The 22,900-nt window shown below is 51.7% G+C and overlaps 2 protein-coding genes across 6 annotated transcripts in view; one reads left to right on the top strand and one right to left on the bottom strand.

Annotated features, from left to right (window-relative positions):
• Positions 1-4,769, bottom strand: part of SLC38A5 (solute carrier family 38, member 5) — a 10,965-nt gene extending 6,196 nt beyond the window's left edge. The window contains exons 1-7 of one of the 2 annotated variants that reach the window (XM_011946731.1): positions 4,733-4,769; positions 3,268-3,321; positions 3,106-3,181; positions 2,356-2,471; positions 2,193-2,266; positions 1,624-1,716; positions 1,409-1,487 (exon numbers count right to left, since the gene is read on the bottom strand). In XM_011946731.1, the coding sequence (XP_011802121.1) occupies positions 1,409-1,487; positions 1,624-1,716; positions 2,193-2,266; positions 2,356-2,471; positions 3,106-3,181; positions 3,268-3,320 (491 nt within the window). In that variant the 5' untranslated portion in view covers position 3,321; positions 4,733-4,769. Of the gene's footprint in view, positions 1-1,408; positions 1,488-1,623; positions 1,717-2,192; positions 2,267-2,355; positions 2,472-3,105; positions 3,182-3,267; positions 3,322-3,776; positions 3,789-4,732 lie in introns of those variants that run through there. The other variant, XM_011946730.1, reaches the window with a different exon arrangement.
• A 7,044-nt stretch (positions 4,770-11,813) lies between these two features.
• On the top strand, positions 11,814-22,524 carry FTSJ1 (FtsJ RNA methyltransferase homolog 1 (E. coli)). 4 transcript variants are annotated; one of them, XM_011946728.1, is made up of 14 exons: positions 11,936-12,310; positions 12,468-12,568; positions 13,869-14,076; positions 14,357-14,426; positions 14,525-14,615; positions 14,948-15,026; positions 17,372-17,424; positions 17,510-17,563; positions 17,647-17,749; positions 17,853-17,936; positions 18,631-18,728; positions 18,819-19,016; positions 19,208-19,249; positions 21,917-22,524. In XM_011946728.1, the coding sequence occupies exons 3-13, from the start codon at positions 13,956-13,958 to the stop codon at positions 19,238-19,240; spliced, it is 984 nt and encodes a 327-aa protein (XP_011802118.1). In that variant the 5' UTR covers positions 11,936-12,310; positions 12,468-12,568; positions 13,869-13,955; the 3' UTR covers positions 19,241-19,249; positions 21,917-22,524. The 4 variants fall into 4 exon arrangements, with proteins under 4 accessions (XP_011802117.1, XP_011802118.1, XP_011802119.1 ...); XM_011946727.1 differs by lacking the exon at positions 12,468-12,568 and having other exon boundaries at positions 11,814-12,310; positions 18,625-18,728; XM_011946726.1 differs by lacking the exons at positions 12,468-12,568; positions 19,208-19,249; positions 21,917-22,524 and having other exon boundaries at positions 12,091-12,310; positions 18,819-19,176.
• The last annotated feature ends 376 nt before the right edge of the window (positions 22,525-22,900 follow it).

Genomic DNA, 22,900 nt, shown 5'->3' with positions numbered 1-22,900 from the left:
GCTCACGCCAGTAATCCCACACTTTGGGAGGCCAAGGCGAGTGGATCACCTGAGGTCAGGAGTTCAAGACCAGCCTGGCCAACATGGTGAAACCCCGTCTCTACTAAAAATACAAAAATTAGCCAAGCATGGGGGATGAGGCAGAAGGATCGCTTGAACCTGGGAGACGGAGGTTGCAGTGAGCCGAGATGGTGTCACTGCACTCCAGCCTGGGCAACAGAGTAAGACTTTGTCTCAAAAAAATAAAATTAAAAAATTAGCCGAGCATGGTGGTGCATGCCTGTAATCCCACCTACTCAGGAGGCTGAGGAAGGAGAATTGCTTGAACCTGGGAGGCAGAGGTTACAGCGAGCCAAGATCATGCCACTGCACTCCAGCCTGGGCGACAGAGTGAGACTCCATCCAAAAAAACAAATGTCATACAGACCAGAGTCAGACTGACAAAACCAGAGACATCTACACACCATGCAAAGCCCATGGGACCAGAGGCAGAGTTAGCCACTGGACACACAGAGCTGTTCATGAAACACACAGAGGCAGCTCCACATGTGCAGCTGGAGCACAAGCACTGCAACACACTGTACATACACAATAGCCCTGCTGGAGTCCCATCGTGCACATGCCCCCCACACATACCGAGCCAGCATAGCAGATCCAGACTCACACACAGTCAGCCAGATGCATAATCAGAACAGTCCAGCATATATGGTTGCAACCATAATACAGAGGACACATAGTCACAGTCAGGGATCACACACACACCAGAGAGAATTTACCAGAACAGCCACCAAATCAAACACAGAGATGGAGTTGGCTCGACACATACAGTCAGAGTGAGTCATACATAGTTGGTACCACAGTGTACTACATGCACACAGACACACTGCTGGAGTCAGCGATCATACGCTTACAGCTAGACAGATTCAGCCAGATGAACCTAGAATCAAGCTCAAACAATCAGCTGGACAGGGGAAGTCAGAGTGATCGAGGGTCAGACACATATGGTTGGAATCACAGTATACGGGACACAGCTGTAGTCAATCATAAAGCCAGCCCGAGAGAATCAGCCAGGCCGGCAGACAGAGTCAAACCCACAGGCAGAGTCTGAGTCCATTGGCTATGTACATTCACACACACATGGTCAGCAGCAGAGTAAATCGGACGTAAAGAGTCAGCCTCCAGCCAGAAGTAGTCAGAATAAGTCACAAAATCAGCACACGGTCGACTGGACTTCTGTGATCAAAGCAACAGTCACGCAGAGGAATCAGGCTGACCCAAGTGACCTGCCCAGCAGTCTCAAACTAGAACACCTGGAAGTCAGCTGCACAAACAGCGCTGAAGATACCGACCGGGCCTCGCAGGCAGAGTCAAGGAGCTGCTGGCCAGCCAAGGGGTGTTGCTCACTCACCCCTCGGGGTCCATGTACAGGAAGGTGCCGATAACCAGGGGGAGCTCAGATTTGATGATGAACAGGTAACTGGACATGGCTGGTGCGGGTGGGGGAGGTGTAAGCAGAAAGATTCTCTTCATGCCCCCACCCTGTCTTCCCCAGCCCAGCCTGGGGAAGCCCACCTCACTCCGCCCTCTCCCCCCAAGCTGACCCCCACCTCCTAGAGTCCTCACCCCCAACATTGTGCAGACAGATGACTGCGGCCACCACTACCTTCCCCGCAGGCCCGAATGCCCTCTGTCCCAGCTGCTCATAGGCTCGGATGCCTAGCGGGGGAAGGCAGGAACAGGGTTGAAGGTCCAAGAGGCCAGGCCAGGGGTGCAGGCCAGAGGGCCCGGGAGCTGGGAAGTTGGAGCTTGGGGGAATCGGCTTTGACTGATGGAGGCTGAAGGTGGGGGTTAAGCAGTTGGGGTTGAGTTTGGGGGCAGAGTCTGGGAGGTGGGATCTGAGGCCAGGGAAAAGGATGAGGGCTGGAGGTGAGAGTAGGGGTCTTGGAGCCAGACTATAGACTGAGACCATGGTGGGAGCTGGGGAACTGGGGACTGAGGGGTGGGGGTTAGAGGTAGAGTGTAGTGGTCTGGAGGTGGATTCTGGGGTGCTGGGTCCGGCATCTGGGGTCTGCATTCAGGGAGCTGGGTCTGAGGTTTGGGGTTCAAGGTCTACGTTGAGCTCTGGATGTGGGTCCAGAGTCTGGGGTCCAAAGGGGTGGAGTGGGGACTGGGATCCAGGCTCTGGGTCTCACCTACAATACCAGCACAGGTCAGCAGGAGGTGGATGGAGTAGGACGACAGAAGCGCAATGCACAGCAGCAGGGCCCTGCGGCAGGTGGCACAGCTCAGAGCTGGTCCCGGGCCTCCCACCTGCCCTGCAACACCCCTGGCCCCGAAGCCCACCTATGGACTCACAGGAAGAAGATGACTCCCGTGTGGGCCATGGCATAGGCCAGCCCCAGGATGCCGCTGCCCATGATGGCATTGCTGAGGTTGAACACTGACATTCCAAATGACGTCTTCCCCTCGAACTGCATGCAAGGAGCAAAGCCCGGGCACACATTGGGAGGGGGCACCGGGTAAGGAGACTAATGCCAGGGCCAGAGAAGGACTGGAGAAGAAGCAAGCGGGATGGAGAGAAGCCAAGGAGAGACCATCGGAGGAGGGAAGAGGCTAGCAGGGAAGAAGAGTTGAAGACGGAAGAAGCTGCGAAGGGGAGAGCTAGGAAGGGGGAAACTAGAAGGACAAATTTTGGAGGGAGCAGCTGGAAGTGGAGAGGACCAGGGGAGGGTGAAGCAGCCACCAGAGGTAAAACAGCTGGGGAGGGGAGACGCTGCAGGTGGGGATCGGCTGAGGATGGGGAGTGCTGGAGGAGGAAGAACAGCTGGAGGAGAAAGGCAGGTCGGGAGGGGAGCAGATAGGGAGGGCAGTCACTGGGCCAAAGAGTGGGTGGGGAGAAGCAAGGCCAGGGAGAGAGCTGGAAAGGGCATATCTGGGGAAGAGGAGTATCTGGAGAGGGGAGCGACCAAGGAGTGCATAGCTGTGGTGGGGAGATAGCTGGGCAGGGGAACAGCAGGGAGGAGGAGGAGTGGGGAAGAGGGAGCAGTGCGGGAGGAGATTAGCTGGGGAATGTGCCACCGGGACAGATCCTGTGGGGCCACTCACATCCATGAACTGGACCGGCTTGCTCCCAGGAGCAGGACCACGACTGGGCAGGAAGCCCTCACGTTCCTGCCGGTAGCTGGATAGAGCAGGGAAATAGGAGCCAATAAGAGGGTAATCCTGACCCCTAATCCCCGAGCCCACCTCCTTGGACCCCTGACTCACTCCACAGCATCCGAAGGGAGGGCTCCATTCATCTTTGCATCCTGCAGTTCCATCCTGTGGGCAGAGAAATGGGGTGGGGGGATCAGAGACGGAACGAGGGTGCTTCAAAGTGAGGGGAGCTGAAGAAGGGGGAGGGGAGTCCTATAGAGACCTACAGAAAGACGGAGAAAGAGATGAGACAGGGGAGCAGGAACAGACAGGGACAGAAATGGAGGCAGGCTGACAGAGAAAGAGATGAGAGAGAGAGAAGAAAAAGAATCAGAGGAGAGAAGCCAATAGTTAGTTAGTTAGTTACTCAGACAGACACAGAGAGAGAGCCAGTGAGAGAGAAATAGCTGGGGAGAGAGAGAGAGAAAGCAACAGAGACAGCCGGACCCCAGCGCAGATGAGCCGACCACGTGGAGAAGGGATAGCCTCTCCTCCCAGACCCCAGACTCACGCTGTCTCTCTTGCCGTCTGTGTCTTTCATTCCCCGGTCCCCCGCGCCCCCCCCTTCCCTCCACCCTCACTGCGTGGCCAGGCGGCTCACTCCTTGCAAGGACACGTGTCGGCCTGGCTGCCCCACCCCTCCTAATGCCCTCACCCCCCTCCTTCCCGCTTGGGCCCCCAAGCCCGAGCCCAGAGCTGATGCAACCTGTTGAGTGAGCTGAGGGTGGGGGACAGACTCGGAGACCCCTGCCCCAGACGCTGCAGACTGCTCTCCGCCACGACTCTGAATATCTTCACTAGAAGCCAAAGACAAGTCCCCGAACCGAGCCCCTTCCCAGGGACAGAAATGACCCAGGGACTCCCATTTAACCCTGATTCTAGGGCCTAGAGGTATTTTCCAGAACCCCTAGCAAGTCTTAAACACTCGTCTTCTGACAGAAGTCAATTTGGAGAAACTTCCAGACTTGAGAAACTTCCTGGGTGTGGGGTGTGGGGTGTCTCAGCAACCTGGCCCGAGCCCTCATTTCCCCTCCGGAGAAAGAGCAGTCTCTGAGACCATCAAAGACCCCCTCCTGTAGCCTAATGAGTTTCCTGGGGTGGGGGTGTCTCTGCAATCCCCACCCGAGCCTGGAGTCCCTATCTTGTGGGTAGAACGTCTCTGAAGAAACCCCAGCCCCCTCCCGCGCTTACTCCTTGGGAAGGAGGTATCTCAGAAACCCCCATTCAAGGTCCCCATTAGAGCTCAAACTGGCTCAGGAAATCCTTTTCCCAAGTCCTGAATCCTGTTCCTGGGACACGGAGGGGTCTCAAGGAGTCCCATCCCCCGCCACCAGCGCCCTCCGGAGCCTCTCACCCACACCTGAATTCACTTCCTGGGATCAAGGTACCAAAAGGAACCCCCCACAGTCATGCCATTCCATTCCCCACTAGTGCTAAAATGTCTCCAAGGAACCCCGAGCCCCCTCCCAGGACCCCTACTCATATCTCAGGCCCCCAGGAACACCGTCCCCGCAGCCCACGCTTCCTCCTCACCTACCTGCTCGTCTCAGCTCCTGAAGTGGCCGCAACTCAGACTCCTGCTCTGGCGCGGTTTTTTTTTTTTTTTTCTGAGAAGAAATATTAATTTTAATTTCGTTTCCCTCCTTCTGGCCCTGGGCGGGGGAAGAGGTGGAGAAGGGGCGCCCCCTATCTGGACCCACTTGGAGGGAGACAGAGGCTTGTTTGTGTGTTGGTGGGGGGGAAATGGCCTGAAAGATTGAGGGTGTAGACCCACAGCTAGAGAGAGTGACAGGCAGACAGAGGGGATGGACTCACAGAGCAGACGGACAGCAAGATGGGATGGATGGCAGAAAAAGGTGCAGAGAGGAGACAGAGAGTAGGAGAAACGAAGTTACAAAGAAAGCAGCCATGAGAAACAGCACAGGAACAGACAGACCACAGAAGGAACAGAAAGACAGATGGGTGGGAGGAGGGGATGCTAGGGGATCTTGGTAGACAGGCAGAGACAGAGAGAAAGGGACACACAGGCAGACTCAGAAACAGACAGGTGGGTAGGCATAGGCTCGTGGAAACACCTGCAGAAAGGCAACAGGCAGTCGAGCTCAGTCATAGACAGGAGACACAGACTGGCAAAGAGGTGGGAGACAGAGCCAGACAGCTCCCCAAACAGAGGGTAGGACCAGACACATCAGCTCAGAGAGATGAAGGGACAGAGGGAGTGGTTGAGGCAGAGAAGAAAAGAGGCAGAGAAAGGCAGAGAGGCCTGGGGACAGCAGCAGAACAGGTGCAGGGATAGTAGCCAGGCTATTCCAGGCAGACCTCAGGCAGACAGCCTAGTCACAAGAGGACCCTAGATCTTGGAGGCCCCCAGAGGGAGGCAGGGAGGGCATTTGTGGCTGGGTGGGGAATGTGGACTGTGAACTCACACTGTCTGCAAACGGGGAGGGCACTGTAGTCCCGGACCCCACCCCAAGCATGGGGTGGGGCTTGTCCAAGCCCTGAGAAGTCCCACTATCTGTCTGTCCGTCTGTCTTCTATGGGAGTCCGTCTGTTCATTCCCCTCCAGGCATATGACAGGCATGCCTGTCCCAGGCAAGGCACATGTCTGCTACAGGATGTCAGGCAGGGTGGACTTGGGGTCTGGGCCCACCTCGACTGGGCTGCTTGAAGCCCAGGTGGACAAGAGGCCTCTGTCTGGGCCCCTTGCCCACCTGCCCACCCCCGACAGGGAACACAGAATTCCCGGAAAGGCCAGGAGCTGGCTGGGGCTTCAAAGCTGGCCTAGATGCCCTCACCCCACCCGCAGTTGGAGGAGGACAAGGGATGGGGCGTTTACTTCCCCACAGCAGGAGAGAGACTCCTGCGCACTCAGGGATCGCAGCTACACAACAGGCCCCATCGCAGCCCCATCAAGGGGCTCAGATACAGGGGCCAACTCGCCATCACTCACAGAGGTGCACAAAGACTCACAGCCACACAAGAGAATAAAGACTGACAGACATGAACACATACAGATTCACCACTTCACATTAAGAGCACAGGCTCATGGGACAGTCACACACGTGGCCACACGGAGTGACGATAGTCTTACAACTATCAATACCCACAGGCTCAGAGCCGCTCACAGAGAGCACAGACTAACACAAATTGGCTTATGCCAATTTCCAGACACTCTAGACTCCTGAACATCATTGCCACTGGACCCACAGCCATGCCAAAGACAATCAACAGGTAAATCACACACACAGATTCACAGCTGCACACAGAGCACACAGACAATTACACACAGCTGATGACATCGTTCATGGGTCCTGGGTCTTTCCCACACACACGATCCAGTTTCAGACGGCCCTGGATCTGAACCTGAATCCAGGTTCAGATGATCCTGGAGACAAACTTCCAGGTTCAAGCCCTAAAATCATATATCTGTGTATGTGAACTTGAATGTGCACTTATGACCACTGGTAACCACATACAGCTCCAGTCACAGACAGAAGCACTCATAGGCTGACATGAATTTTGTACAAACAGAAAAGCCGTAGTCTCCTTCTCTCTCTCTCTCTCTCTCACACACACACACACACACACACACACACACACACAAAACAGCATTTCAGCAAATGGTTGCACACAGCCGTGTACACACACAGCTAGTCACAAATCAAGTCAGAAAAGAAATATACAGAGAAAGCATATACCAGCACACCAACACAAAGCACAGGAATGCAGAGTTCGCTTACCATCGTTGCAAAGAAAAAATCCAGAAACTACATGGAAAGCTACACAAGGAAGAAACAGGAGAACCAGATAGTACTCATACCATGGCACCAGAAGAAACACCCCGAGGGCACACATACCTGCAGCCACTCATTAAGGAGAGACACAAATACAGCAGCAGACACACCAAGAAAGACACGTGCGCATAGATACACACATAGGAGCGACAAGTACTCTGATGACACACTCGTCACCCATGACTATTACAAAGGAGACAAACACCCAAGCAACACACGCACACAACAACATATAGATGAACTGCGTGGACAGACAGTACCAATGCACACAGTTGCCAAAAAAAAAAAAAAAAGCATGAGTTGGGCCGGGCGCAGTGGCTCACGACTGTAATCCCAGCACTTTGGGAGGCCAAGGCAGGTGAATCACGAGGTCAGGAGTTCGAGATCAGCCTGGCCAATGTGGCAAAACCCCATCTCTACTAAAAATACAAAAATACAAAAAGAAATTAGCTGGGCGTGGTGGCAGGCACCTGTAATCCCAGCTACTCGGGAGGCTGAGGCAAGAGAATTGCTTGAACCTGGAAGGCGGAGGTTGCCCAGGTGACAGAGTGAGACTCCATCTCAAAAAAAAAAAAAGCACAAGTTGGGCAGGCGACTGTAGACAGAACGCAGCACCAGACAAGTTACATAGGAAGACACAGGCACAGCTCACATATGTGTGGCTGTGGCTGAGAACAGGCAGGTGAGATACACTTAGCATATTCACACACACGCGTGCACACACATATACACACACTTCTGCCCAGCCTCCTCCAGCCTTCGTCTCCTTTCCTATCTACTCTGATTTCTCTGTCCCCTCATACCCCTCCCCCACCCAGAGCCATTACACATCTGTGCTACCGGCTGGCCAGGGAAAGAGACACCTGTCACCAGAGGCTTTGACCCAGGTGGCTAAAGGTGGGGGGCGGGGATGCAGGTATCCATATTTCAAGTCTGAAGTGTCCCGTCCAAATAACTAGCATACCTTATTTGGATTTAAAAAATAAAAGACAACCCCCCTCCCCTCTGCATCCATTTGCCACCTCCCTGCCACAGCCTCCTGCTCTGATTGCTCCCCTTCCCTCCCAGGGCCTGCCCCCACTGGCCTTCCAACATGGACCAACACAGGGCTACCAGGCACACAGCAGGTGCTCAACAAAGGCCACTTATCTAATGTCGTATTATTATCATTACTTTTATTTCTGCCAAAGGAACTCTTCTAGGGGAGAGATGAACCTCCATCCAGCTCTAAGAACCCCACAGCTCCCGTAAGTTTCAGGGCACTACAGATAGCAGGTGCTCAACATAAGCCAGTATGGCAGTGGGAAAACAAAGGGAAAGTGCGATCTGGCTGCGTAGAGGAACCTGCTTTAGAAGGAACAGATGTCTTTAAGCAGGACCGAGGCCTTGAGGCTGTGCCAGGGATAAGAAAACTTTATTAGTTCATCAAAGTAGGGCTCCTTCTCAGGGTCATTTAAGGTTTTTGTTGGTTCAGTAAAGCAGACCCTTGTGTGACACATGGGAGTCCCGTGAAATCTGTTAAAAGTCACTTTGGGTTATCGTCAGTTCTAAGGAGACCTTTGATTAAAACAGCCCACTGCCCGGTAGCATCCAGGGGAGGGAGGGACACAGTGAAGCAGTTAACAGTAAAAGCTTTCTCAGCTGTGCCACTTATTAGCTGTGTGGCTAAACAAGCAAATTCCTAAACCTCACTGAGTCTCAGCTTCCTCAAGGGCCTAATAACGCCTAACTCATTGGGCTATTGAGACAATTAATTAACACAGGCAAAGCACTTAAGACAATACTTTACACATAGTAATTGCTCAATACATATTTGTGGGAGGAATTAATGATTTCTTCTCTGTGAAAGCAAAGTCCCACTTGCTCGGCTGCATATGGGATTCCGATCTGTCCTTTCATGCAGGCTCCCCACGGAGTAACTCTTTCCAGTCACTTCCTTTCCTCAAAGCAGCCCCATGGGCAGCAAAGTCCTAGTCCCCTGCCCCTGGGCCACCCCCCTCTTTCCCTTACACTGCTAAGATGCCCCCTCCGGGAAAGAGCTGGCCTGGCAGCTCCCCCTTCCTTGACCCCTCCAGGAGGCCAAGGGAAGGACACCTTTACACTCAGTGGGGTGCCGGGTGGGAGCTGCAGGCCGACACCCTACTTCGGGAAGAGCCTGGAGAGTTCAGAGCCTGGCTCCTGTCCCCCAAACCCCCGGCCCTGCTGGAGGAAGCAAGTTTCTTTGCTAAAAGTTAAACATCCTCTTCGCGAGCGCAAGAAAACAGGACGTGGGAAGCATCCCACAGGGTGAACATGGGCCCCCAATGCCTGGCACCCCCTCCTCTCTTGTGGAGCGGAGGCCTGGTGGCTCGAACCCTTCCTTTCTCACACTCGCTCACCTCTGCAGGGGAGTCATGTTCCCACAGTCCCACAATGCCCTTGAGTTCTGCTGACAAAGCTCTGGCTTCTTCCCTGGTTCTCAGAGTCTCTATGCCTCCATCCAGGGTTCCACAGAAATGCAGGACACACCACTGGGGAAAAAATGAAGGAATGAAGCAACAAAAGGATGAATTCAAACAACATTTATTGAACATCAAGTGTGTGCCACCCCGTTCCAGGCACTGGGAGGCAGCAGTGAACATGACAGAACAGGAATCCCTGCCTGGTGAAGTTCGTGTGCTAAGGAATCAATCATTCCGTTCTTTTTTTTTTTTTTTTTTTTTCCTTGAGACAGGGTCTCTCACTCTGTTGCCCAGGCTGGAGTGCAGTGGCACAATCAGCTCACTGTAACCTCAAATTCCTGTGCTCAAGCGATCCTCCTGCCTCAGCCTCTCGAGTAACTGGGACTACGGATGAACACCACCATGCCCAGCTAATTTTTAAATTATTTCTTGTAGAGACGAGGTCTCACTATGTTGCCCAGGCTGGTCATGAACACCTGGCCTCAAGCAATCCTCCCACCTTGGCCTCCCAAAGTGCTAGGAGTACAGGTGTGAGTCACAGCATCCAGCCTTTTTTTTTTTTTTTTTTTGAGACAGGGTCTCACTCTGTCGCCCAAGCTGGAATGGGGTTCAAGCGATCCTCCCACCTTGGCCTCCTGTGTAGCTGGGACTAGAGGTACACGTCACCACGCCCAGCTAATTTTTGTATTTTTAGTAGCATGGTTGCACTATGTTGGCCAGGCTGGTCTCCAACTCCTGACCTCAAGTGATCCACCCGCCTCGCCCTCCCAAAGTTCTGGGATTACAGGCGTGAGCCACTGCGTCCAGCCCTTTTATTTTTTAAAGAGACATGGGTTCTCGCTATGTTGCCCAGACTAGATTCAAACCCCCGGGGCTCCAGGGATCCTCCCACCTCAGCCTCTGGAGTAGCTGGGACTAAAGGCACATGCCACCGTCCCTGGCTAATACTCATATGCATGTTGTCAGGATTAAAATGAATGAACAAAGGGAAGGACATGCTGGAGCCAACTTGTACAGGTTGGGAGGAACTGTTCAATTTTCAGGAATTTTGCAAACTGGTTGTTAAACAGCTGGTTTAGCCGGGCGCAGTGGCTCACGCCTGTAATCCCAGCACTTTGGGAGGCCGAGGCAGGTGGATCACCTGAGGTCGGGAGTTCAAGACCAGCCTGACCAACATGGAGAAACCCCATCTGTACTAAAAATACAAAATTAGCCTGGGTGGTGGCACATGCCTGTAATCCCAGCTACTAGGGAGGCTGAGGCAGGAGAATCGCTTAAACACGGGAGGCGAAGGTTGCGGTGAGCCGAGATCACGCCACTGCACTCCAGCCTGGGCAAAAAGAGCGAAACGCTGTCTCAAAATAAAATAAAATAAAATAAAATAAAATAAAATAAAATAAACAGCTGGTTTAACAACTGGTTTTGTTTGTTTGTTGAGACAGGGTCTCACTCTGTCACCCACACTGGAGTGCAGTGGCACAATCAAGGCTCACTGCAACCTTGACCTCCCAGGCGCATGCAATCCTCCCACCTCAGCCTCCCCAGTAACTGGAACTACTCGCGCGCACCACCACCCCCGGCTATTTTTATTTTTTGTAGAGACGAGGATCTCATCATATTGCCCAGGCTGGTCTTGAACTCCTGGACTCAAGCGACCTTTCCACCTCAGCCTCCTAAAGCTAAACAGCTATGGTTAAAAATGAAATTATATAAACGCACTCAAAACTGGTAACTTCCTAATTTTACCACGTTCCACTATTCTGTATGCTCTTGAGGTCATTTACCCCCATTTTATCTGTATGGTAAAAATAATACATGATAGTGCGCTACTGCACCTCTTTTGAACTCCCTGTTCAGTGACCACAGGTCGGTACCTTGAAATCTAACAAGAAGATTGTAGCTAAGCCATGGAAATTGGTAAATGCTAGAAACCAGCCTCCCTTCCCCCCGCCCCTCCCGCCACCACCCCCGCCCCAGCCAGTGGTTAACCATTTACCAGCACACCACTGAGGGCATTTAGAACCTAACACATGGTAAACACTATGATAAACGTTCTCATTATTTTTCCGTTTGTCCACTGGGTCAGGATGTATAGTCTTTTTTTGTGTCTGGGTTGGAATTTAAAATGTTTGAAGATCACAGAATTACAAAAGGCCAGAGAGTGGCTAAGCTACACCTATTTAACTCTCCCAATAATGCTGTTAAGTCTGTACTATTGATTATCCCCACTTTCCAGACAGGGAAACTGAAGTTCTGAGGCGGCAAAACTCAGGCAGCGCCATCCATTAGCTGTAGTGCGATCTGAAATCGCAGCCGAGCAGCCTCCGCGCGCTCGCTCACTTCAAGAACGCATTTCTCCTGTCACGTTTATGCCCCCAGCGGTAATTTCGCTGCCCTGCACGCGAAAAATAAATGGGCGGCAGGCATCGTGCGCGTGGCATCTTGGGAAATGTAGTTTACAGGCTCAATGACAAGCACGGTCCAAGAAGGGAGGGGCGGGGGAGCAATTCGATCTTGGCCTCGGAATAAAAAGAACAAAGAATCACCGGCAGTTTGCGCGTCGCGGCGCTTCAGCCACGCAATGCGTGGATTCAGCCGCTTTGGCCGTGCCCGTTGCATGCCGGGAAACGCAGTTCGCGAGCCTCGGGTACGTCGACGATAGATGACGGGACTCACGTTGTACGTTCACATCAGGTCCCTGCACGCCGGAGCCTGGGCGGTCCACGATAGCGAGTTTGCCACGCTGCGACAGCTCATAGGCTTGTCCCCCAGGCATTCTGGTGGACTACGAACGCAAACTGAAGCTCTACGACTTGTCGCCCGTTTGCGCTCTCGCCGAGGCACAGGCTGCTCGCAGACCACCCTGCTCCGAAAACTAAGGTGGGCCCTGGGGCACGGAGGACAGGGATGCGGGCGAAAACTATTGAGGAACTGTCCTGACTGCGGGGAAAGGAGGAGGTTCGCCCTGGGCGCCGCAGCTGTGTATGGTTCGGGCGGCTGGCACAGGGTGGGTTCTAGACCCAAGGTTTGTCTGCAGAAGGGGACCCGTAGACGGGCTGGGTTCGAGGTGGGGACATGGGACGCAGCGGTCGGAGCCGCCTGGGACCCGGTGGCCCCGATGGAGCTATGATCTTTGAGGTATTGATGAGGAGGGACAGGGAGTGTGGTCAGAAGGCTGTTTAATGGGAGGTTGGTTGGAGCGCGAGGGTGGGGTGTTACTGGGGAATCAATGGGGGCTAATAAGAATATTTTAGTCTAAGTGTTGTTCATTGATTGATTAATGAGGGGATGGCAGAGTAAGCAACTAGAATATAACAAGTGGTGGATAGGAACGTGATCCCCCAGGGATTGATGGAGGTATGATATTCAACGGATTAATGGAAAGTGATGGGACATAGTAATGGCAAGGATGATGGTGAGGCTGTGGGGGGAATAATAGATGAATGGGGGTCATGATCCAGGGGCCGTGGTGAAAGAAGAGATGATGAGAGGCTGATGGTGTTGTAGTCAGAGTCAATAGTTGGGCTATGGTGGCATGACCATCGAGGAATTAGGGGACAGAGTGAGCAAAGAGAGGGTAATAGTAAACTAGGGTTGGGGGGTTAACTTTTGTTGCTACATAGTAGGTGAATAGTAAACTGTTGGAGTGTGATCATCCAGTGATGGATCCATGGAGAGCGGGGTGGACAGTGAGGGGAGAATGGGGAACTGATGTGTGATCATCAGGGAGTAACGGGTTTGTTAATGAAAGGGTTACAGGGCAGGGGGCTAGTGCTGTGATCTATGAAGGGTCTATTGGAGAAAACTGAGTTAATGGGGGCTGATAAATCAGTAATTGAATGCTCAATGGGGAACTAATAGACCATGATTCTCCAGGCATTATTAGAGGTTCATAAGGATGTAGTAATAAAGGGGGCCTAATCGTCTAAGGGATTAATGGGGAATGGGGCAAAATGAGAGAGATATAGGGAGTGGGAGGTACAATGAAGTAGTATTAGGATAAAGGTGGAAAGCAAGGGATTAATGGGGGCTGATAGGACTATATGAATCTAGGGGCAATGGGGACAACTGGGGATACAGTCAGTGAGATTTTAATGGGCATGACGTGGGCAGAGAAGGGTTGATAGTGACAGTTACAGGGTTTAATGTATGGAGTGTGGGTGACAGTGATGGGAGGTGGACAGGCTCACAAGTTGGCCATCTATGGGATTAATGTTGGGTTTATGGGGTCTTTTGTAGGAACTGGGGGGTAAGTGATGGGGACGAGGAGGGTCTGTGTGATAAGCAATGGAGCCTGAGAGTTCAGTGATAGGGTCCTTTGGACCCTATAAGGTCAGTGGGGTCAGTTCCAGGGCTTCAGTCAGCCCATATTCTGTGTGAGCTATCATGTGGGTCAGATGAGCCCAGTTTAGTTTGTGTGGTTCTCTCCACCCTACAGAGGTAGGTGGTAGCCCACTCATCTGGTTACTGATACTGGCCGGCATCAGCTGACTGTCGGCAGGTCCTTGGGCAACTGGTGTCTGAAATGGGACGGACGTCGAAGGACAAGCGGGATGTCTACTACCGCCTGGCTAAGGAGAATGGCTGGCGTGCTCGCAGCGCCTTCAAACTGCTACAACTGGATAAGGAATTCCAACTCTTCCAAGGTCCCTGACTGGTGGGCAGGTCACTGGGCGGTGAGGTGGGCACAGGAGGTAGACAAGTAGGCTAGGTCTGCAGAGCTCCCTATGGTAGGTGGGCTGACTCAGAGGGTCTCTGGGGCAGGGAGACAGGCAGGAAGATAGGCAGAATACCGGAGAGGAGTTGGGCACCTGGGCAGTGGAGATATGTGGGTGCTCCCCAGGGGAGAGGGGTGAACTTTGCAAGGGTCTCCAGGTTGGAGAAGTGGGTGCAGCTGACCAGGATGCTTTCACTATGTATGCCCAGGCGTGACACGGGCAGTTGACCTGTGTGCAGCCCCGGGCAGCTGGAGCCAGGTGCTGAGTCAGAAGATTGGGTAAGTGTGGAGGTCCCAGATGGGAGACCCAGGAGGGCCGGCTGGGTGGGAGGGGCCCAGGAGTGAAACTAGGCTGATGTGGGCCATGTTGTCCACAGGGGCCAAGGGTCCGGCCACGTGGTGGCTGTGGACCTGCAGGCTATGGCTCCACTACCAGGTGTGGTACAGATCCAGGGAGACATCACCCAGGTAAGAGCATGGCTGAGGGTATTGGGGTATATCCTGGGTGAAGGCCCTTACCTGGGGTCTATGCAGAATGGAAGAGCAACGGAGAGGTGATGGAAACAGAGAGAGAGAAAGAGAATGAGAGAGTAACCATGGAGAAACAGCCAACGGGTCAGCATTGCAGAGACACAGCAGAAAATGATGATGCTGGGTCCCCAGAGATGGAGTCCAGTCTTAGAGAGGCAAAGCCTAGGAATTTGGCTGACCCAAGGTCTGTGGGCCAGGACCATGGGCAGGCGGGATCTGAGGGCAGCAGTGGAGGGCCGTGGGGCCACTCATCCTCCCTCTCTCCATAGCTGTCCACTGCCAAGGAGATCATCCAGCACTTTAAGGGCTGCCCTGCGGACCTAGTGGTGTGTGACGGGGCTCCTGATGGTAAATAGCAACAGAAAGTGGGAGGCCAGGCGGAGGCCCCTGTGCATGTCCTTCTCTGTATCTCCCACCTTGGTTGACTTACTCACCTCTTCAGTTACTCCCTGCCTCTCCCTTCTGTTCTCAGCTTTCTCTTACATCTGGCAACTTTTCCCTACCTCTGCTGCCTGCTCTCTCTCTGCCTCTCTCTTCCTCCCACTTGCACCCCACCCTTTGAGTTTCATGTCTGTTGTCTACCTTTCCCTGCTCTCATCTCTCTGCAATTGTCCAATTCCGTTGCACTGTTCATTCGTTTTCAGCCAGCCAGCCATTCAACACACATTTACTGAGCACCTATTGTGTTGGGAAAACATTCATGAATAAAATTCCATTAATCTTTAACCTCATGGAGCTGATGTTCTAGTGGGAGCAAATGGGAAAGAAAATAAATGGCCGGGCCGGGCGCGGTGGCTCAAGCCTGTAATCCCAGCACTTTGGGAGGCCGAGACGGGCAGATCACGAGGTCAGGAGATCGAGACCATCCTGGCTAACCGGGTGAAACCCCGTCTCTACTAAAAAAATACAAAAAACTAGCCGGGCGAGGTGGCGGGCGCCTGTAGTCCCAGCTACTCGGGAGGCTGAGGCAGGAGAATGGCGTAAACCCGGGAGGCGGAGCTTGCAGTGAGCTGAGATCCGGCCACTGCACTCCAGCCTGGGCGATAGAGCGAGACTCCGTCTCAAAAGAAAAAAAAAGAAAATAAATGATTGAGCTTTGTACCGTTAAAAGGGGATGCAGCCAGGCATGGTGGCTTCTACCCGTAATCCCAGTGCTTTGGGAGGATGAGGTGAGAGGAACACCTGAGACAGGAGTTTGAGACCAACCTTGCAACATAGCAAGACCCTGTCTAAAAAATTAGCTGGGCTTGGTGGTGCATATGCCCGTAGTCCCAGTTACTAGGTGACTGAGGTGGGAGGATCACTTGAGCCCAAGAGGTCGAGGTTACAGTACACTTTGATTGCACCACTGCACTCCAGCCTGGGCAACAGAGTGAGACCCTGTCTCTAAAAAAACGGGGTGGGGAGGCCAGGCATAGTGGCTCACGCCTGTAATCCCAGCACTTTTGGAGGCCGAGGCGGGCACCTGAGGTCAGGAGTTCGAGACCAGCCTGACCAATATGATGAAACCCCGTCTCTAATAAAAATACAAAAATTAGCCAGATGTGGTGGCATGTGCCTGTAATCCCAGCTACTTGGGAGACTAAGACAGGAGAATCGCTTGAACCCGGGAGGTGGAGGTTGCAGTGAGCCGAGATCGCGTCATTGCACTCCAGCCTGGGCAATAAGAGCGAAACTCCGTCTCAAAAAAAAAAAAAAAAGGTGGGGTGGGGGATAGGTACCATAGGGAAATCATTGAGCAGGAGGAAAGCAGGAGTACCTGTTGGAATTTTAAATGAAGTGGATGGGGAAGGCCTCACTGACTTAACAGCAGAGACTAAAGGAGGTGGGGGAGTAAGCTATGGATATGTCTGAAGGAAGAGCAATCCAGGAAAAATTCCAGCCCATGCAAAGTTCCTGAGGCAGGAGGGTACTTGCTATGTATGAGTAATGACAAGGAGATCACTGTGGTTGGAACAGAGTGAGGGGGAGAGTGGTAAAAGGTAACATCAGAGAGGTGACAGGGGACAGGTCCTATAGGGCCTCGTGGGCCATGGTGAGGATGTTGGCATTTTCACCGAGATGAGAGCTTGAAGAAAACCATGAGAGGGTTGTGAGGAGAAGAGGACTGTGCTGGGCTTGGACTGCTATGAGCTGTGCGAGGGCCAAGGGCAGAAGCAGGGGCTCCGGGGTAGAGTAGTCCAGGCAAGTGATAATGGGTGGGGGCGGTGGTGGAGAGAAGAAGATCAAGTCAGATCTTTTGAAAGTAGATATGTTGATGACTTCAATGTGGGTATGAGGAGAGGATGCGGGGGGAGCATCAGAGGTGACTAAGGTTTTGGAGCTGAACAACTAGAAAGCTCAGATGAGATGGTGGGGATGGTGGGAGAAGCAGGTTTGGGAGGTAAGTCAGGAGTTTGGAGGTCAGGAGTATTGGAGATGTGGAATCTGATTTGTGAATCTGGAGTTCAGAGGAGCAGTCTGGGCTGGAGGTGGAAATGATAATGATGCTTGTACGTGAGGTCATTTTAGAATTGAAGTGAGTTCCTAAGGGTTAGGAGCTCAGAATATGCATCCAGTTGGCAGATAGTAATTTGCATCCAGAACCTTAGCAGTAAGAGAGCCTGGAAAATGTTTTTAGTGTCTGATCTGTGTGGTACAAGAAGATGCACAGAGCAGGATGGGCCCCCCTAATGCTGTTCCTCTTGCCACAGTAACCGGCCTCCATGATGTTGATGAGTATATGCAGGCCCAGCTTCTCCTAGCTGTGAGTAACCCTGGCCACCCCTGACCCACTTTGGCCCCCTCCTGGCTGTCTCCACCTCAGCCTCAGCCGTCTGTCCTACCTACAGGCTCTGAACATTGCTACACATGTCCTGAAGCCAGGGGGCTGCTTTGTGGCCAAGGTAAGTCTCAAGGAACCTGGTGGAGTAGAGAGAGATCGCTGAGGGCCAACCTCACCCGCTGTCTTTGCCTTCCCACCCTGCAGATATTCCGAGGCCGGGATGTGACGCTCCTCTACAGCCAGCTGCGGGTCTTCTTCTCCAGCGTGCTGTGTGCCAAGCCCAGGAGCAGCCGGAACTCCAGCATCGGTCAGTGGGGTGGAGGGGCCAGGCAGGCAGACCCGGATTTCTGGGATGCCGCCTGCACAAGGAGGATGCGGCAGTCACGCCTCATTCCACCTTCCCCCAGCAGAGGCCTTCGCTGTCTGTCAGGGCTATGACCCTCCCGAGGGCTTCATCCCGGACCTGAGCAAACCCCTGCTGGACCATTCTTACGGTGAGAGCTGGAGCATGGGTCACCCTGGGGGACTCTGCCGCACCTTATGCAATCTAGGTCCCTTGAGGGCCCACAGCCTCACCCCCTGGTGGAGGCTCTGTCCCCTCATGGGAATTTTTTTCCCAAGGGGATCCTCAGCCCCATTTTCTGGTGGAAATCCCATCCCTTTATGGGTATTTTGTCCCAGGAGGAGCTTCAGCCCAGGCAGTCCTCTAGTGATAACTCTTGGGCCTGGTGAAAATTCCATCCCAGGAGGATCCTGAGCCCTGCCCCAGTGGAGGCTCCACCTGCCTAAGGACATGCTCTCCTAGGAAGATCTCAGTCACGCCCCCATGTGGAAGCCTCCTTGGTGTGAAACCTTTGCCCCTTAAGCCTCTAGCAGGAAGAGACAGAGCCTGCCCCTGGGATGACATTTGAGTGAGGGAGATGTCATCCAGGCAGCATATAATCCAATGTCAGGTGGACATATATACAATGAAAAAGAGCAGGGCACCAATGTTTTAGAAGGCGTGATTATGGAGGGCCTCCCCAAGGAGGTGATCTGAACCAAATGAAGGATTTCTGGTGGGGTGGGAAGAGAGGAGCTGGTAGATCTGTGGGGAGGGCTTGGCAACCATACTGCTGCCTGTGTCATGACTGGCCCCAGGCATCCAGACCTTGTCCTCAGTTATCTCCCCCTGTTCCTAAGACCCAGATTTCAACCAGCTGGATGGTCCCACCCGCATCATTGTGCCTTTTGTGACTTGTGGGGACCTGAGCTCCTATGATTCGGACCGCAGTTACCCACTGGACGTGAGTGCCCAACCAACAGTAGGTAGGTGGGAGCAAGGCTGTCCTAGATTCCCAGGTCCTCACCATCTCCCTACCCCTCTGTCTCTGCAGCTAGAGGGCGGCTCAGAGTACAAGTACACTCCACCCACACAGCCCCCCATCTCGCCACCATACCAGGAGGCCTGCACGTTGAAGAAGAAGGGGCAGCTGGCCAAGGAGATCCGCCCCCAGGACTGCCCCATCAGCAGAGTAGACACGTTTCCCCAGCCCCTGGTCACCCCTCAGCGCCACAGCCTGCTGGCCCCTGAGGTCTGGAAATGTGACTCTCAACCCGCATTGACCCCTTCCCCGTGTGCCTCTTTCTGACCCAAATCTCATGGTTTCTGGGGCCAAAATTCCCTTTCCTGCCTCCCAATAGCTATAAAAAATTGGTAAAACCAAGCATAATGAATGGAAAAATTTCACCAAATATGTGAGTCACTTTTCTTTTTCTTGAGTAGATGGAAGACAATGAAATGAGTTGTTCACCTTAACCCATTACGGTAAGTTTGCCTTGTTATCTAAAGGTTTGAGTAAGGGCAACCTTTATGAAAAACCTCAGTAAAATTTCACCTTTGAAATTTTTATGTCAACTGATAAGATTTTAATCAACAAACCCTTTTCTAAACATCTATTGTTGTATGACAGGAACTGCTTTAAGCATTTTACATTTGAGGCATTCAGTAAACATTTATTGAGCACATACTGTGTGCCAGGCATTGTTCTAGGTTTGGAGATACAGCAGGGAGCAAAACAGAAATACCTTGGCTCTCACAGTACTTCCAGTTTGGAAAAGAGGCAACAATCAATAAAACAGTCTGTAAGTTCTAGAGTTTACATACACACATATACTATATAGCTTGCATTTTTCAATTTACATATCTTGCAATATATATAATAAGTAAGAGTAATATGGGATATGAAAAATAGAAAAAAGTAAAGCAGGGTGAAGAGAATCAGGAATTCTAGGCATGGCAGTTTTCATCTTTTGGTGTTTTTGTTTTGAGACAAGGTCTCACTCTGTAGTTCAGTGGTGCAATCTCCCGGGCTCAAAAAATCCTCCCACCTCAGCCTCCCGAGTAGCTGGGACTACAGGCGTGCACCACCATGCCCGGCAAATTTTTGTATTTTTAGGGGAGATGGAGTTTCGCCATGTTGCCCAGACTGGTCTCGATCTACTGGGCTCAAGCGATCTGCCGTCCTCGGCCTCCCAAAGTACCAGGATTACAGGCATGAGCCACTGTGCCCAGCCAGTTTGCACTTTTTAAAAGGGTTGTCATAGAAGGCCTCAGACACTCCTCAGAGGTAATGTCTGAGCAAAGACCTAAAGGCATTGCTGGAGGGAAGCTGTGTGTTTATCTGAGGGAAGAGCATTCCGGGTAAAGGAAATAGCCAAGTCCCAAAGGTGGAACTGCACGTGGTATGGGAGGAAAGTTTATCCATAGCCAAATATGCTAAAACCACAATGTTAGAGGATGGCCCTTTCTGACAATGGCATAGCAGGTTATTCAGACTAAGTCAGCCATCACAAAAAGTCACCTTTTTTTTTTGAAGCAGAGTCTTGCTTTGTTACCCAGGCTGGAGTGCAGTGGCATAATCTCAGCTCACTGCAACCTCCATCTACCGGGTTCAGGTGATTCTCCTGCCTCAGCCTCCCGAGTAGCTGGGATTACAGGTGTCCGCCACCATGCATGGCTAATTTTTATATTTTTAGTAGAGACGGGGTTTCGCCATGTTGGTCAGACTGGTCTCAAACTCCTGACCTCGGGTGATCCACCCGCCTTGGCCTCCCAAAGTGCTGGGATTAGAGGCATGAGCCACCGCACCCTGCCTTTTTTGTTTTGTTTTGAGACGGAGTCTCGCTCTGTTACCCAGGCTGGATGGAGTGCAGTGGCCCTATCTCAGCTCACTCCAACCTCCGCCTCCCGGGTTCAAGAGATTCTCCTGCCTCAGCCTCCTGAGTAGCTGGGATTACAGATGCATGCTGCCCCCTCACCCAGCTAACTTTTGTATTTTTCGTAGAGACGGGGTTTCGCCATGTTGGCCATGCTGGTCTCGAACTCCTGACCTCACAAAATCTGCCTGCCTCAGGCCTCCCAAAGTGCTGGGATTACAGGCGTGAGCCACCACACCTGGCCACAAGAAGCCACCTTAAGGGAAACTGAAACAGCAAATCATTGTGTGAAAGAGATTTACAATTTCTAATATTTAAAGGATCCTGTAAATCAATAAGGAAAAAAACGAGAGTGACCAGTAAGCACAGGAAAAGCTGCTCATCAGGAAAATGCAAATGAAAACTCAAAATATCAACAACACTAAGTATTTGGAAGGATATGCAGCAATTGAAAGCCTCGTACACGCTACTGGGAAGGTAAAATGGTGCAGCTACTGTGGAAAACTTAGGCATTACCTACTAAAGCTGCATGTGTGCCAGTTCCACTCCTAAAAAGTGAGTCCTAGAGGCTGGGCGTGGTGGCTCAACGCCTGTAATCCCAGCACTTTGGGAGGCCGAGGTGGGTGGATCGCCTGAGGTCAGGAGTTCAAGACCAGCATGGCAAAACCCCATCTCTACTAAAAATACAAAAATTAGCCAGGCCTGGTGGTGGGCGCCTGTAATCTCAGCTACTCAGGAGGCTGAGGCAGGAATCACTTGAACCTGGGAGGTGGAGGTTGCAGTGAGCTGAGAATGTGCCACTGCACTCCAGCCTGGGCGGCAGAGTGAGACTCCGTCTGAATAAAAAAAAAAGGAATTGAGTCCTAGAGTGCTGTTAGCAGCACTATCTGTAGTATGCCCATGAAATCGTGGTACATTCACTGTAGAGAACTGTACAACAATGACAGTGAACATCCTGCAATTACACCAAATAACACCTTGTAGTTATTCATTAAACTGAATATATATGCATTTTCTGTATGTCATGGTTCACCATAAAAGTAGGAGGAAATGTCACAAAAATGTTAGCAGCAGAGTTAGCTGGGTGTGGTAGCACATGCCCCCCTGTAATCCCAGCTACTTGGGAGGCTGAGGCAGGAGGATCACTTGAGCTTGGGAGGTTAAGGTTGTTGTAAGCTATGATGGAGCTCCACTGCACTCCAGCCTGGGTGACAGAGCAAGACCCTGTCTCTAAAAAAACAAAACAAACAAAAAATTTTCTTTGACTTTTGGTTAGCTGGCAAGCTGATACAACTCAGAAACTGCCCAGTGTCAGAAAAACCAGAACTTGTTGATGAACTTGTTTTCAAAATATCATCTCTTCAACGAGGCCTGGACAAACAAGCCCTGAGGAGGGATCTGCAACAACCCTGAAGACAACAAGGAAAGAAAGCATAGAAGTCTGTCCGCACTGCAGTGGGAATTCTTGAGTGAGGTCTTACCTCTTCTTTAAACCTTTTCAGGAGTGTCCTGATTATATCCAGAAATTTCCCTAAAGGCAGGGATTCTTAACCTGGATAGAAGCCAGGGGTAACCATAAACTTGATGGAAGAAAATGTTACATCTTTATTTTCAGCAATAAAACAACTTTAGCCTTACTCCCAAGTTATAAATGCTGGCAACAAATCACAATAGTAAAAGCAGTACCTGGGATTTTCCCACCAATACAAACCAGTTACAACAACTGTAATGTAACATAAAAAGGGCATCTTGAAGTATTGTTCATATTTGTCACCTCTTGGAATGATAGCAGATCCTATAAGTTGATGTATTAATTAAAAAGCCCATATATGACTGCAGCTCAATTTTGTTTCAATTTAATATATAGTAATAATTGTAATTCAATGTAATTGGCTTCCATTGTCATCTGTGTGTGTGTGTATGTGTGTGTATATACTTTTAAAAGTATTCTGTGAAGGGGTTCACAGATTTAACCAGATGCCAAAGGGTTCCACAGAACAAATTTATTTATTTATTTTGAGACAGAATTTTGCTCTGTCGCCCAGGCTGGAGTGCGATGGCATGATCTTGGCTCACCGCAACCTCCACCTCCTGGGTTCAAGCGATTCTCCTGCTTCAGCCTCCTGAGTAGCTGGGATTACAGGCATGCACCACCACACCTAGCTAATTTTTTATATTTTTAGTAGAGATGGGGTTTTGCCATGTTGGCCAGGCTGGTCTTGAACTCCTTGCCTCAAGTGATCCGCCCACCTCGGCCTCT

Source organism: Colobus angolensis, unplaced genomic scaffold (genome assembly GCF_000951035.1).
Source record: "Colobus angolensis palliatus isolate OR3802 unplaced genomic scaffold, Cang.pa_1.0 Scaffold252, whole genome shotgun sequence".
NCBI lineage: Eukaryota > Metazoa > Chordata > Mammalia > Primates > Cercopithecidae > Colobus > Colobus angolensis.
This window is presented reverse-complemented; position numbering and strand designations above follow the sequence as displayed.

Coding starts and splice junctions, on each gene's coding strand:
- FTSJ1 (XM_011946726.1), top strand. CDS start 13,956: ATGGGACGGACGTCGAAGGACAAGCGGGATGTCTACTACCGCCTGGCT. Junction 17,564..17,646: donor GGGGCTGCTTTGTGGCCAAG/GTAAGTCTCAAG, acceptor CCCACCCTGCAG/ATATTCCGAGGCCGGGATGT. Junction 17,750..17,852: donor CAGCCGGAACTCCAGCATCG/GTCAGTGGGGTG, acceptor TTCCCCCAGCAG/AGGCCTTCGCTGTCTGTCAG.